Below are 15,865 nucleotides of genomic sequence, written 5' to 3'. Positions count from 1 at the left end.
CAGCACCGAATAAAATGGAACTCCTCTCCGGTTTTAACAGGCACTGGAAAGGAACATGAGCGATAAAGAGGTTCTGAGGAGTTTTTCAGATCGAAAATGCTCGCCCGTGTTTTCTTAACTAAGGCTCATCTATAACAACTGTTCTCAACCCTCAGCTTAGACCTGCCCGCTCTACAACAGTGATTATCATTCTCTCGCCCCAACAACATCTGCCTCTCTCCCCTGTAAGCTACAAAATGGAAAAGAATAGTAGAAGCTGCTACCAGTTGTATTTCTATAGATCTGGTGGCTTCAGGGAGTTACCTAGTAAAACATTCATTTCTGATGGGGCCAAAAAGCTGATACAAGCACCTGTTTTAATATAACACTTAAAAAAAAAAATGTAACAGGTAAGACCCTGCTGATTTCAAATCTCAGGGTCCGATGAAGTTCCTAAAATCACTTCCTGTATTGAAGAAAAAGGTAGAGATTAAGGAAAGCCCACAAGCAGGACTTGGTGTTTAACTTTAAAAATACAAGATGCATGATATATAGAGATATATATATAGAGAGAGAGAGATATAGATATAGATATAGATATATTTATTTCATGATCTACAGAGACATGGACACAAACACACACTTTCCCAGACCCAAAGGGCTCACCTTCTACTTCTTCTTCATCACACACATGTTTAAGGAAGGAAGCCCCTCTGTCCAGGACAGCTTCATCCTCCATCCTATAGTAATAGAAAAGAAAAAAAGAATGCTCAGACTTCTCCTGAAGTGAGCCACTCGAAGCAGCCCAGCTTCTGGGCAGGTTAACCTGCAAGCTGTTGTTCATGGTTTGCAGCAGGACAGAGTCCCTCTCCTCTTCCTTTGGTGGCTGTCACTCCTTCACGGCAGCTCTTCTCATCTGGTGCTGGAGAATGTGCCGGCCCCACATAGCTTCGGTTCTAACCTTGAGAGGGTAGCCACATGGATAGGGAACAGAAAACCATCCCGATCTTCTAGGCTGGATGTGGGGGGGGGGGGCGGGAGTGGGATTCTCCCTCCGGGGAGTTGCAGAAGAGAGAAACAGAGATGAAAGCAAAAGAAGAAGAAAAAAACACCAAGAGAGGAAGTTTGGTGTGTCTGGAGTGCCCGTGAGAGTCGTTTGTGGGAATTCAGTTTCTGTGCTTAGCTCTTTAAACACCCACTGCACAAAATGTATACCCTCCTCCGAGCACATGCACACCCACCCACACACAGAGCGACAGGGAGTTAGGCTAATGCACAGTGGGAGCCTCGCTTGCAGCCAGCCTCTTAACACCAGCCCAGTATTCTGTGTTGAGTGGCAAGCGTTGAGTCACATGTTGGCCTTACGGAAATCTGACATCTGAGGATTATCCCGCACCAGGCATCAGCCATGGGCACCTATACACGCCACCCTGGACATTCATTCCACACCCTTATCACGGGTCCCTCTGTGCGCTGTCTGCACTGTTAACTCTTCTCTGAAGGGCACGAAGTTCTTCATTTTGTAACTATGTTCTGCTGTCCTCCTGCCTCCTTACATAATAGGATCTACTCTGCAATTTCATATGCTAAATAAGACCTCAGAATCTATCCAAGGAACAGCAGTGGTTTTTTTTTTTTTTTTCCAGCCTCCCGGTGCCAAACATGTTTCTAGTTTACAGAATGAGTGCGGCTTTATTCCTTACTCTGTGGCTCCTTCTTGTTGCAATAACTTCCATATACAGAATCCCATGAACTCTATTTATAGTGGAAACAGAAAGAAATCCTGGACTGCTCAATTGCTGCTTGCGTAGCGCGGGTCTGGTAACAAAGAACTTTCTCTGGGGACAGCTGCTCTATGTCATCCCGTATATGAGGTCTGCCAGAGACCCACATGTTCTCTCTGTATTCTAGGCATCTGGTTCAGTGCTTTGAGCACTGGGTATGGTTAAGCTTGTTTTCCATATTGCCTGTATAATCTGGTGCTTTAGATATTTGCTACAATCTAGGCAGGGGTGCACTAAATTGTGTTTTTCCCTTCCTATTTTAGGAATATATCTCCCTTACCAAGCAATCACCTTTGCATAAAAAGGTCAGAAGCAAAAACAAAAATCCAATCTGACCACTTCATAGTTACGCCACCTGGAGCAAAGGACTTAACTTTTCTGAGTTGCAGGGATTTTTTTTTTCTTGTATAAAATCAGAGTAATGATATCTAGTTCACAATGCTTCCATCCAATAATACCAATTCTGCATTGGTTACTTTGAGATTTGAGCGAAGGGTCCAACTTAGCACATACTACTTTAATAAGTGTGTTTCTCGGGCCAGTGAGGTGTCTTAGCAGGGTAGAGGGGCTTGCCTCCAAGCCTGATGACCTGGGTTTGATCCCTGGAACCCACGGGGTAGAACGAGAGAACCTGACTACACATATGAGCATGTACACATGTGCTTGATTACGTACACACAGGGGAGGAGGGAAAGGGGAGGGGGAGGGGATAGAGTGAACACACACATATAATAGCACTCTGCAGCATAATTTGTAACAAAATAAGTTAAAACAAAATAAGTTGAATATGTTTCTTTTTTCTTTTTCTCTCTTCCTTTTTACTAAGAAACTCATTACTGGTCTATCTTGTGTTTTCTCAGAGACTAAGCTGAGTTGGGGCCTGGGTAGTACCTGGGTCAGAAGAAGCGCATTGCTCTTGGAAAGGCTTACAAGGGTCTTCCTCAGGAGACAAGAGCCTGGACATCGTGGCTTATCCCCACACCTGCCAGAAGACTTTTCCTCTCTGCACTCAAATTAAATGTATAAAATAGGATACGGGTCAGTCAGTAGAATGACGGGTAGGAAAGGGCTACCTTAAAGGCTAGGAAATCAAGCCATTTTACCAATCTCTCTAAGCCTTAGACTCTTGAGATGGTTAAATAATATAGCCGTTACTCATGGATTCTGCAAATATTTAATTACTGCTTGCTATATTCCTGTTAGTCTTGAGAGGGAGGGGAAAAAAATCTACAAATAAGACAAAATATTCCTTTAGAAAAACAACAACAACCACCTAACGACGAACAGAGGGACAAGATAATCTCGGAGGGCGCTGGGGGCTTCACAGGGAGTAAAACCCCATGAGAGGCTGTCTCAGTGGTGCACTGAGGATTCTGAGGAAGTGATGTGACTTGGGGCAAAGTCGCTGTGCGAAAATGTCTAAGAGCCTTCCAAGCAAAGGGAAAACAAGGGCCAAGGCCCTGGGATAGGAACGTTTAGCACCGTCCAGGAAGTGGAGGGAACCGGGTCACGCAAGCCAGGAGAAGGAGTCAGAGCTGACGGCATCTGGAAGCCTCTGAAGAAGAGTGAGACCGAGACTGAGACCAGCAGGAACTGTCTTCCCTTCCCAAAGGGTCACTCTACCTGCGATGTGGAAAACAGATGCTTAGGGCCCAAGAGAAACTCATAAACTACCACAAGAAACAAGGGCACTGCGTGAAAATTGGGGTGTTGGGAAGCCACGGAGATTTCATTCTGGACATTTTTTAAGGTTGAGATGTGAATCCTGAAGGAAGAAAAAAAAAAAAAAAAAGTTGCTGATGCAATCAGAACTGCCCGAGTCGGGGACTAAATGCGGCAAAATCCATGCATCAAGCTGGTGCTGGAGTTATTGCCAGATGCCAGCATGTAGAAACGAGAAGTAGGTTCAGGGATCGGACCTGTGACTACCTGCTAAATCACACCAACATCCCCAAGTCAGGCAGTGAGGCCGGTGTAAGCTGGACACGGGTGACATGGAAGTCAGAGAGAGCAGAGAAGCCCACCTGAAAACTGAGAAGGACGGAGATGGGGAAGCCAAAGTTGGATTTGGCCAATATGGAGGACGCAGGTGCCTATTACAGACGCCCTCGAAACAGGCCACTCTCAGTGCGGGGGGGGGGGGGGGGTAACAGAGAGGGTGTTTGTCTGTTCCTTCTTCTGTTTCTTACCTTCCTCCAGCGAGGAGGAGAGTAAATATTAACTGAGTATCTACTGTGCACCCTACATACTTCCAAACACCAGGGACACACAAATCACGTCTACCTTCTCGAAGACTTTTCTGGAGCTCAGGTTCCAAAGTGCAAGGAGCCACCGGCTACCCAGCATTTGTGCACACAGATAAGGAGGACATCGCAATGAGAACATTTTCCTAAACTCCTCAGGAGCACAACAAAATCCCGGAGCACTGCATGTACCCTAACTCTTTATTTTTTAATGCTCCCTTTGGAAAATAGAACTAACCCCGGGTCAGTCAGCATGCTGAATCCAACACAACTGACTGTAGACGCCATTTCGGACCCTCTTATCCATCAGGCTGGCCCTAAAGCATCCTGTTGCCTCTTGATATATTTTCTAAACCTAGAAATCGAAGCTTGTTCCAAAAAAGTATATGCCACACGTAAAGCAAAAGGGGAGCAAGAAAACCAAGAGGCGACTGGAAGGGAAGGTAGAAAGGTCAGCGCCCAAACCCTCCAGCCAAGTTGAGAAAACAACCCAGCCCCACCATCCGAGCACGGAGTGGGGGTCACGCTGGGTGCATTCCTTGGCTCTTTGGTGCATATTTCACATTCCCGTCAAGACTATACATAGCAAGTCATCAGAGCCTCGTTCTCTCTGACGGCTCAGACAGAAGGCCCACAAATAGGCCTCTTCTCTGCCGAAAAGGAGCGAGCAAAACAGGGCAAAAGCATACAGCCTGGCCTCGTTCCTCTTCCTCAAGGGCAAGGTCATCCTGATGCCTCTGGCCTTCTGCACGGGGCAGAGGCAGTCCCTCCTCTTTACATGACCAATATGAGTTATTCAGCCTTACATTTCTTAGCAGTTGCTGGCTATTATCAGTAAGATGGAGATACTACGTAAAGTGGCTGACCTAACCAGTTCCCCACCACCACCTATAAATCAGTAGGAAGAAATTAAATCATCCAGTCCCTAATCAGGCCCCCAAATCTGTCCTTTAAAATGTCCTTCACACGTGCCCTGCATTTGCTGAAATCAGAGAAGGACGCATACCCCCCTACTTCGGCTGTTGCTCATGTCGCCAGCGTGAGGCAAAATGCAGAGTGGATCTAGAAGCTCCTTACCAGCACTGGGGGTGAGGGAGGGTAAGCTTCATATCAGTCAGTGTCAAGTCCACTTTGGGTCAATGCTATCTTCCTTCACCTGGCCTCTGATTGGAGAAGTTAGATCCCTTCTATACAAGTCCAGACCCATGGTGGGGGAAAGGGGGAGGGTGGAGGTGGGGGTCCTAATTCTCCATTATTCTGGGATAGCAAAATGATTTAACTGGAACCCATGTCAAATCGTCTGGCAAATGGGCAGCTTCTCACCAGCCGGTCCTAATCATGGAGCAGGCCTGTGAGGGTGACTTAAGTCCGGCACGAGAAACATTTGTGCAAAACTGTCAGCCACTAGGCCCAGAGCACCCATCCACATTCCAGCCCTCTGAGATCCCACCCCTCTGAGCCCTTGCCAACTGCCAACGTGCTCGCCGACTAGTACTCACAGCGCAAGCAGCTGCCACTCAGCCAGTCAGCAAGTGGCAGGCCGCCAGCGCCCAAGCTTCAAGAACACCAGCCTGCTAGTCCCAGGGCTGTTAAAGGTTGAAGGTCTGCGGGTATGCTAGCCTTTAGATTTGCCTCACTTGCCCTCCTGCCTCCTTCTCCCATGCTTCCCTGTCTCTCCTCCCACGGTAGCAGTTCGCTTGTCTCTATGGTAACAGCATCTGGTTTCAGAGTTAGAACTTCATGTAGCACAGTTCTCTCCTCGCCTGGGGCTTTTGCCAAGAGGTGCACTAGCAAAAAGGCTGCTGATGAGTTGGAGCCACCTGTTTCCCTGTCACCCCGGGATGACAGTTGTGCTGTGTGTCCTCGGATCGTGGCATCTATTGTGTGGAACGAACACTTTAACCTCAGCATACTGTCCACAGTATAGAGGGACTATGCTAGAGCTGGCAACCAGCATCCAGAGCCAGCCCATCTCCCCCACAGCCTGTGTTGTCCGGGACTTCTGCCTGCTTCCAGAGGTGGCACCAGGGAGCAGAATGACTCCGGCTGTCAACAAATCCAAACTAGAGTTTGACATCACTGGTTCAATCTGTCCACGCAGCTTCAATTTTATTAGTTAACCTTGTGTTTAAACATTTTATTCTATCCTCGCCATTGGGTTTGTTTGTGACATTCAACGAACCCGTCACCTCTCCATTTATAAAAGTTTTTCTGTACCCAGCAAATGCTAAACAATTCTACACTCCCATGCCCTGAGGCACAGATATGTATAGGGTGTGGAAAAATACCGAGAGTGAAAATTTTTATATCAGCCATTGCTGTTGTGGTAATTATGAACACAGTGTGGCTGGAGAGTTTTACTTACAGTCTAAAGGTATCACAAAGCTCAAACCTCAAAACTAGGCTCTCCCTGCCCTTTGGGTGACCTTGAGTCAGATAAAAGATAGAGCATAGCACACCACAGATTTCTACTCCAGAACAGCACAAAACGCCTAAACATGTTCCCCTGTCCTCATCACTTCTAAGAGGTAGAGAATCATTCATATTATATGCTCTCTGCAAACACAATGTTTTCTTTTGTTTTTGTTTCTGCTTTTTTAACCAACAGCATTTTATCGGTGCTTTTGCTACTTTGTAAAATGTGCTGTCCCGTATTTGCGACCTGTATATAAAGAACAACATACAGCTGTCAGAGTCCTGGGTGACAGAGCCATCTCAGCTCTGCAAGGTGCACTGCCATCTTTTGGCAACATGTGTTCACTACAGCTGATGGCAAGAGGCGAAGGAAGGAAAGTTTGTAACCATTCCCTTCCCAAGTTCACAGAGGATCCCTGGGGGCCTTGTGTCCCCACAGGAAGTGAGGGAGGACAACAGTGGTCATTGGCTTAACCATGCACAGTGCTGAAGCTCTGGAGAGATATAGTAAGAAAAGAGTGAGATCTGCACAGCAAAACTGGTGAGCTTGGTTGATCGCAGCCTTGTCTCCCACAGATCAACAGACCACAGTGTAGAGTAAGCCTCCCTCCCAACTCAGGAGTTCCCTAATCAGCCTGGTCGTTGACACAGGCTGAGGGCCAGGGAAACGTGGCCCCACATGAAATCAGATTTCAGGCTAAAGGAAAAAGTGGAAAAGTAAAACTGCAACCCAGAGCAGGATCACGCTGCACATAATTCCAGACTTATAAACGGCCTTACAAGTTCCTTTGTACTCTTAGACACTTGTCCCAGAGAAATGAAAGCTTACGTCCATACAGAGACCTGTCCATGAGTGTTCATGGTAGCTTTATTCATAATAGCTAAAACCTAGACCTGGCTCAAGTACCTTTCTATAGGCAAACGGTTATGGTTTAAAAGCTATAGTTCATCCATATCATGGACTATAGCTTAATGGTAAGCAACGATAAGCCACTGATTCACACACTAAAACAATGTATCTATAGAGGGCTTATGCTAAGACAAAGACCCAGCATCAAAGACTACATGTTGTATAATTCATTTATATAACATTTCTGAAATGACAGTTTTTCCATATAAAGGACACGACTTGAAGTTTCCTAGGATTAGAGATGGGAGTGTTGGTGGCTATGAAAGAGCGGTACAGCAATGGATGTGGTTCCAGCTTGACTGTATCTTATCATCCATGGTGACAGGAACATGGATCTACACAGGTAATAAAACCAGACAGAATGTAGACAGAGAGGGGAGAAGATGAATAAAATTGGCTAGATCTGAAGAGTTCTCTGAACTTCAAAAGTAGAAATACAGGTTATGCTATAGTTTTCTAAAATGTTAATCAGCATGGAGTAAAACTGGCCAAGTGCAGGGCTGTCCTCCAAAAGTAATCTCTCTATTTCTCCTCAGCTATGCCTTCCAATCTACAACTGAGTCAAAATTCCAACTAAAAAGTATTCACTGATCATTCTGGACATATTATTTTGCTTGGTGGTTAGGTACAGACAGAATAAGGCAAAACTGAGGATAACCTCTTTAGTAACTGTGTCTTTGGACAGTGAACAAACCCCCTTCAGCATCTCTTTCCAACAAGCCTAAAGCAGTTCATGCTGGTTTGGGTATTGAAATAAGTCCCTGAAATAACCAAATCCAATTAATCTTACTGCTTCTACATGAAATTTGTAGGGACCAGATAAGATACTAAGATCTGAATAATCCATAAACCAAAAGCTAGAAATCCGTCCCAATGAGAGTTGGTTCCCACGCGTGCCTTTGAACTCTCCCCTTGAATCGTCTCCATGTTGGGGCAGGGCCTCCCAAGCTCTGTGCCCAGGTTGCCATCTGAGCTCAGACAGTCTGGAACAGACTATGTAACAAAAGCCAAGGCCTGAAGTGGCAAGAGGTACAGATGGGCTCTAGGGATAAGAAAGCCACTGGGATCCAAAGGGAGAGTGTTCTACAAGGACACAGCATGCTATCCGTGAGACTGCTGGGAAGGACACGCCATGTTAACCAGAGACTGACGGACTGGTGCCCAGGACATTTCCCAGACTCAGTCTACACTCATGTTTACTGTTTAATGGGCTTCCTGGGTCTCCTGTAAGAACCTCATGTTGCCTTGAAGCACCTGCTCTTTAAATGTCTTCTTAGGATTTTTCCAGCCAGGCAGAAGACGGAGGCTTCTCTCTAAACCCTTAACTTTGAACTGTCTCTCTTCAAGGAGTTTGGTGTGGGAACAGAAAGGTCCTAAGATAGGAGTCGGGCAAGATGACACAGCTCGTGTTGCTCCACAAGAGAAGTTAGGGCCAAGCACAGCAGTGGGCTTGTCCCTCTACTGTCCCTTCCTCTTCAGTGGCCATTCTCCACAGCCAACAGCCAAGGAAAGAGAAGGGAGAAAGGAAGCTACCGAGCATAATGATGGGAAAACAGACAGGTAGAGCTACAAGCCCGTCATATAAAGAAGGCACCTTCCAGTCAAGGGAGCTCTTTACAATGCTAGTCTTAATGCAAGAGTAGATAGTGAGCTTCCTATCTACCCACACTAGTAGTTTCCAGTTTGTGCCACTGGTTTCTAGAGCTTTCCCTCCCAACTCACTCATTTAGCATCTACCTCCTTTTGAGTATCATTCATTGGTTCTTCTTTATAAGGACCTTCCGTGTTGACTATAAGCTACTCAACCCAGAAGAGGAGGCTCAGCAGACATACACACACACACACACACACACACACACACACACACACACACCGTAGCTCCTGCCTTCCCTAGCTTGAATGGGATGATGGGATGTACTTCTCTAATTAGCACATCAGATACCCAGAAGCCACATAAGAAGTCAGCACGAAGCTCAGACCTGGATGAGTTAAAATCCCATAATGTGTACAAATAAACTCACCAAGAAGCTACACGGCAGCTACTTGCAAGTAGGACAAAGAGCTGAAATGTCAAAGTAAACCTTAAGCTCTAGACATTTCAGCTCAGTCAGTGATTAGTTATCTGTAGTAGGTAGTTCACGGGTTGCACCAATAAGCAAATGCCATATCACATTGACATTCATGTCAGTCTATGATTCTATAAACATTTACTTTAGATTCGTGGATATTAATCTCAGAATAGATTCAAGATGGCAGACGGTTAGGGACTCAAAAGCAGGGATATATATATATATATATTTTTTTTTTTTCAGGACACCAGGTTGGGAGTCAGCCACATGGCACCTGATCTGGTATAGCCTCTGCCCTGGTCACCTCTGACACACAGAACTGACATCAGCAGAAGTGCTTCCCCTCCCCCACTCTCATCACTATTGCAGCTCCCAAACTACCGACAGACTGGCAATAGCGTAGCTGCTGGCGTTCAGTGACGCTCTTAGTAAGTTCCAGGTAACGTGTTAAGAATTATCCATGCATTATTTCAGTCTGGACACTGTTGCAGTTTTCCTGACTGGCTTGTATAGTGCTGATGGAGCGGATATTAAGAACATCTGAGCTGTTCGTTCTTTTAACCACTATGGCATCGTCATACACATATATGCCTATCCTTTGTTCTGATTCCCTCTCCCAAGACTAGGTTTCCCCATAAAATAGAGACAGCAGGGGTAGAAGTGAAGACTGAAGAGCTCTCAGAGGGTCTCTATCATTTTATGCACATGCCATGCCATACCATTCAATCACTTATGAAAGGCTTACCTCTCCTCCATACCTTATTTTCAGTTCCTTGACAACTTCCTAAGTGTGTTGATAACACTCAATCCCACCTCCCCCGACCCTTCCCAAATCCACCCCTCCCTACCACTCAACAGTTGGTCTTTCTCCTCTTTCCATCAAGGCCAGTATGGGCTGCCCAAATACTCTTGGATGTATGGCCTTCTACTGGACTGTGTTTAACTAATCAGGAACAACAACAACAAAAAAAACCTCAGGAAAACAAGCTGTCTCTCCCCCTCTCAGCATCTAATTGCCAATAATAGCTCCTTGGCCAGGGGTAAAACTTCATGCCTATCCCCTCTCTGTGCTGGTGTGTGGTCTGACTTCAGCTTCCGAGGGTCTTGTGCATGCTGTCACATCCACTGTGAGTTCATGTGTGTACAGCTGGCCTACTGTCTGCAGAAGACACTGTTCGTCCCACCCTCGTCCATAACAACCTCTGAGCTTCTGGAGGTGTGGTGCAGTATATATGTTCAATTCAGGACTGAACATCCTTCAGTCTCTTGCTCTCCGCACCTTGGCCAGTTCTGTGTCTCTGTTATTTACATCTACTGTGAATAGAACCTTCTCTGATGAGAGATGAGAGATTCGGTCATTTATAGGTCTAACCATAAATCATTAGGAGTTTCTGTAATTATACATCTATTAGGCAGAGTAACGGAGATATGTCCTCACCTGAGCAATTCTTGTTGTCTACTGGTTCGAGTCATCTTGCAAGTATTTACTACTTGCCAAGGTCTGTGACAAACACTGTACAAAGTGCAACATTACTATTGAATTTGATCTTTATAGAAACCCAATTTTTATGCACCTGTATTATTCTCTGCACTCTTCAGTGTATATTTACATGAAGCATTGTTGAACCATGTCTATACAGTACGTAATATCCTTTGAGTGTATCCATCCCTTCTTAGAACTTTTCTTCATCCCCTTCTCACCTTCCCTTTCCCCTCCACATCACTACTAGTCCCTCCTCTGCTTTCTTGTTCATTCCCCACGCCCAGTTCTGCATGTGCATACAAGTGTGAGATTCTCACCCTTGTGAATCTGGCAGGTTTCACTCGATAAGATCTCCAGCTCCACCGATATTGCCATAACTAATGTGATTTTGTTCTTGTTATAGCTGAATATAACTCCATTGTGTCTGTATGCCTCATTTTCTTTATCCATTCATCTGTTGATGGCCAGCTAGGCTGAAGCTGTAATTCCATCATTTTGAATACTTCTGCTGTAAATATGGGCACACGGGTATCCAGTAGTAAGTTGGCTTTGATGCTTAGGGCTGTATGCCCAGAAGGGAAAGAGCTGTACCAGTAATAGTTCTTTTCTTTTTTTTAAGAAATCTCCCTATCCATTTTATAGTGGTTGGCTCAGGAAATAATAACAAGAATTGACAAAATGAGATTGTATCAAGTTAAAAGTTTCTACACCTCATGAAGCGGTACACGCCTGCAAACCCAGCACCCATTAGTGAGGCTAAAAGAACAAGATCTTGAATTTGAAGCTACTTAGTGGTCTCCTGCTTCAAAATACAAATGAAAAGTAAGTGGCTAAAGGCGTCTGCACATCAAAAAGGAACAGTAGAGTCCAGGAGCTGGGCAGCCAGAGGACGGGAGAAAACCTTCGCCAAGTACTTAATCCACGTGAAACTCATAGCCAACATATATAAAAACAACCGAACACTAAAAAGAACAAACAATCCAATCAATAAATAAACAAATGAACTGAACAGACACTTTTCAAATGTAGTACAAATGATTAATAAATACATGAAAACATCTCAGTATCATTAGCCATTAAGGAAATCAAAATCAAAAAAATACTCCAGAACCCAGTCTCACTCCAATGAAAATGGTAATTCTCAAGAAAACAAAGAAAATAAAAATGCTGACAAAGACGGAGGACTGTGGTCACTACTCTGAAGAAGCAGAAGGTCACGGTAGGGTCCTGGCAGCAGTGATGTTCCCAAGCTGACAGCCTCCTTTACTCTCTCTAGTCCCGCCATTGTATAAATGTTCTCATTATGGTGCTGCCTGGACCTACCCAGACCTTCCAGGGGCCTCAGCCTTTTAGCTTAGAAGCTAAAGGAAAATATCAGCGTCAGCTCCTTCCACGACATGCCTGAAGCCAGGCCCCACCACTCTCGGGACTCCAAGGGTGTACTGACACCTTAGAGGATGTTAGCCCCTGGCTGTTAGCTTGGGGATTTTATGGGACTACTAAGTGGGAGTGGGAGTGGGTGTCTCTGACTCTTTTGCCTGCTCTTGGGACCCTTTTCCCCCTGTTGGGTGGCCTTGTCCAGCCTTGATATGAAGACTTTTGCCTTGTCTTATTGTATCTTGTTTTGTCATGGTTGGTTGGTTGTTGTCTCTTGGAGGCCTGTTCTTTTCTGAGAGAAAATGAGGGGGGAGTGGATCTGAGGAATAGGGGAGGTGGAGGGAGGTGGGGGAGAGGTAGAGGGAGGTATGGGGAGGTCGGTGGAGGCGGGGAAAGATAGGGATGTAGGGGAGTGGGAGAGCAACTGTGGTCAGGATGTGTTGTATAAGAAGTAATCTATTTTTAAGGAAGGAAGACAGACAGAGAAAGAGAGAGAGAGAGAGAGAGAGAGAGAGAGAGAGAGAGAGAGAGAAGAGACAGAACCTTAGCACTGAATTCAGCATCTTTAATCTTTACCTGGATTCCAGCACAGTGAAACTGCCTGCCACAAAGGGAAATCTATACCAGCTTGTATTAAACAGCTCTGTTACTAAGGTCTACCTCATTTTCTCTGCAGCTCAAGACTCAGGGGGACTCCCCTAAACCCTCACCTACCTGAATTGTCCCAGCAATGTAATGCTCAGTGTCCGCAGAAGTGAATGCCAACAATTAGCATATAGACATCACTGGGAATCCGGGGGGGGGGGGGGGGGGGGTGCCCTCTCGGAACACCTTCATAGAAGCAGAGGGGGGGGATTGGTCTGTTAGTATCACTGCCTGTGATTGAAATCTATACCTCAAATAGTAATGTAATATCTTTCAAGTTGATTTCAAAATTGAGTTTTCCAGATTAGTTTTAGGAGAGCAGAGGGCATATGGAAATAACAGATTCCATTGTTAAACCTGAGTGGATTGGAAGTGGAGGTTCCTGGGGACTGGCCTCCCTGTATAACGGAATAAAGATTGCTTGGCTTTGGTGGGTAGAAGGGTGACCCTTGTAATAGGAAAAGCTCCTGCCATCAAAAAAATAGCCCTCCCACTCTTCCAGAAAATAAAGAGCACCTAGGAGACATAGCGACCCAATACAATGGGTGGGCTGAGGTCCTAATGTGCACAAATCAACTTCTCTAGAGAAGAGTGAAGACAGTGACTGTGTTAGGCGTGAGAGCAGGGTTGGAGGTTCCTTTTCTGTTTCTCCCCCGTTTATGATAATATGTATAGTATACATACATACCCATACTCTAGCATACCTATGTGTACGCATGAGGAGGCCAGCAGGATCTCAGATGCTTTCCTCCATGGCTCCCTTCTTCCCCCCAACCCCGCCCCCAGCCTCCCAGTGTAAGATCTCTTGTTGACTCTGAAGCTGGCTGTTTGGGCTAGTCTGTCTGGTGACTGAGCTCACAAGATTCACCTATCTCCACTCTCTACTGCCAAGGTTTTACATACATGCATACACACACATACATACATACACACATACACACATACACACACACATACATAAACACACACACACATACACACACACATACATACACACACACATACATAAACACACACACACACACACACACACACACACACACACACCCCATAGAGCCATGCCTGGCTTTTTAATGTTCTTAGTTCCTAGAGATGTACCTAGAAATATTAATTGGTGAAATGTTGCAAACTAGGACTTGCTTTAACAATATCCCAAGGAAGAAAACCACATAAGAAGTAAAGGATGGAGACAAGACTGGCCACATGTGGAATCTGATGGGTAAACTGTGGGCATAGTTAAAGCTGCACAGACAGCTAAATCCAGGGGTGGGTATGCACATAGACAGTTAGGAGCAAGGATAGGGATGCACACAGACAGCTAGGGGCAGGGGTGAGGATGCTGTAATGGTCTTTCTTCTTCCATTCAAGTTTGAAATATTCTGAAATAAAACATTTTAGAAAAGCAGCCCGCTTTAATATGTATGGTATATGCGTGTATTCATGTTTGCATACGTGAATATGGTATATGTCAGTGTCTGTATGTAGAGGGGCCCAAGATTGATATCAAGAATCATCCCCCAATGGAGAACTGGGGGTAGCAACCAGAAAGTCCTAGGACCTCACGGGGATGCCATTAGCTGAAATATCCCACAAAGGGGAGGGAAAACCTGTCCAGACCATATCCAGAGGTTAGGCATGCCCCCCTCATTGAGGGTGGGACACCCACCCATCTCCAAAATTTTAACCCAGAATTGCTCCTGTCTAAAGGAAATACAAGGACAAAGAGTGGATCAGAGACTGAAGGAAAGGCCATCCAGAGACTGCCCCACCTGGGAATCCATCCCACATGCAGACACCAACCCACCCACTATTGCTGATGCCAAGAAGTGCTTGCTGACAGGAGCCTGTATAGCTGTCCCCTGAGAAGCTCTGCCAGAGCCAGACCAATTCAGATGCGGATGTACATAGCCAAATATTGGACTGAGTGTGGGGACCCCAATGGGGAAGTTAGGGCAAAGACTATAGGAGCTGAAGGGGTTTGCAACCCCATAGGAAGAACAACAATATCAACCAACCAGACCCCCCCTCAGAGCTCCCAGGAACTAAATCACCAATCAGAGTACACAGGGGTTGCCTATGGCTCCTGCTGGATATGTAGCACAGGATGGCCTTATCTGGCATCCCTGGGAGGGGAACCCCTTGGTCCAGTGGAGGCCTGATGACCCAGGATAGGGGAAAACTAGGCCACTGAGGCAGGAGTGGGTGGGTGGGTGGGGAGCACCCTCATAGAGGCAGGGGGAGGGAAGAGGGAATAGGGGTTTGTAGAGGGGAAACTGGGAAGGGGGGATAACATTTGAAATGTAAATAGATAAAAATAACTAATAAAAAAAATGAAAACAGAGAAAGAATCATCCTCCACTGCTTATCCACCTTACTCAACAAGGCAGGCTATCTCAATCAAACCCAGAGCTCACCGATACGGTTAGTCTTACCAGCAAACTTCTCTGCACCTCCTGAGAGGCTTGAATTATAGGGGCCCCCAAGGCTCCCCTGCATCCTGGGGATTCTGGGGATCTGAACTCTCGTATTCACATTTGACTGGCAAGTACTGAACCACTAAAGCAATCTCCCAAGTCATAATTTTGAAATTTTAAAAATTACCCTCCTCCTTCTTCTTTATGACCAGTTCATCCCAAAGCAATACATGAATATAAATCACAACAAATACACTTACACGTTTCAAAGAAGGATCTGTTCCCGAATAATTAAAAACTGTCGAGCCTACACCCATAACCCTAATTTTGGAAATACTAAGAGAAAAAGGCTTTTACAGCCAAAGCCAATCCAGTATTCATAGATAAGACACCCAGGGTCTTATCTATGAATACTGGATTGGCTTTGGTGTGCCTAGTACTTTTCAGCTGATGAAAAAAAGAAAGAAAGAAAGAAAGAAAGAAAGAAAGAAAGAAAGAAAGAAAGAAAGAAAGAAAGAAAGAAAGAAAGAAAGAAAGAAAGAAAGA

The 15,865-nt window shown here is 45.4% G+C and overlaps 1 protein-coding gene across 7 annotated transcripts in view; it reads right to left on the bottom strand.

Moving 5' to 3' along the window:
- Slc4a4 (solute carrier family 4 member 4) overlaps positions 1–15,865 on the bottom strand; it is a 326,617-nt gene that overhangs the window by 279,289 nt on the left and 31,463 nt on the right. For 3 of the 7 annotated variants that reach the window (XM_021210774.2, XM_021210776.2, XM_021210775.2), the window contains exon 2: positions 646–719. In XM_021210774.2, the coding sequence (XP_021066433.1) occupies positions 646–718 (73 nt within the window). In that variant the 5' untranslated portion in view covers position 719. Of the gene's footprint in view, positions 1–645; positions 1,000–15,865 lie in introns of those variants that run through there. The other 4 variants (XM_029545514.1, XM_029545512.1, XM_029545515.1 and 1 more) reach the window with 2 other exon arrangements.

This window comes from Mus pahari, chromosome 13 (assembly GCF_900095145.1).
Source record: "Mus pahari chromosome 13, PAHARI_EIJ_v1.1, whole genome shotgun sequence".
NCBI lineage: Eukaryota > Metazoa > Chordata > Mammalia > Rodentia > Muridae > Mus > Mus pahari.
This window is presented reverse-complemented; position numbering and strand designations above follow the sequence as displayed.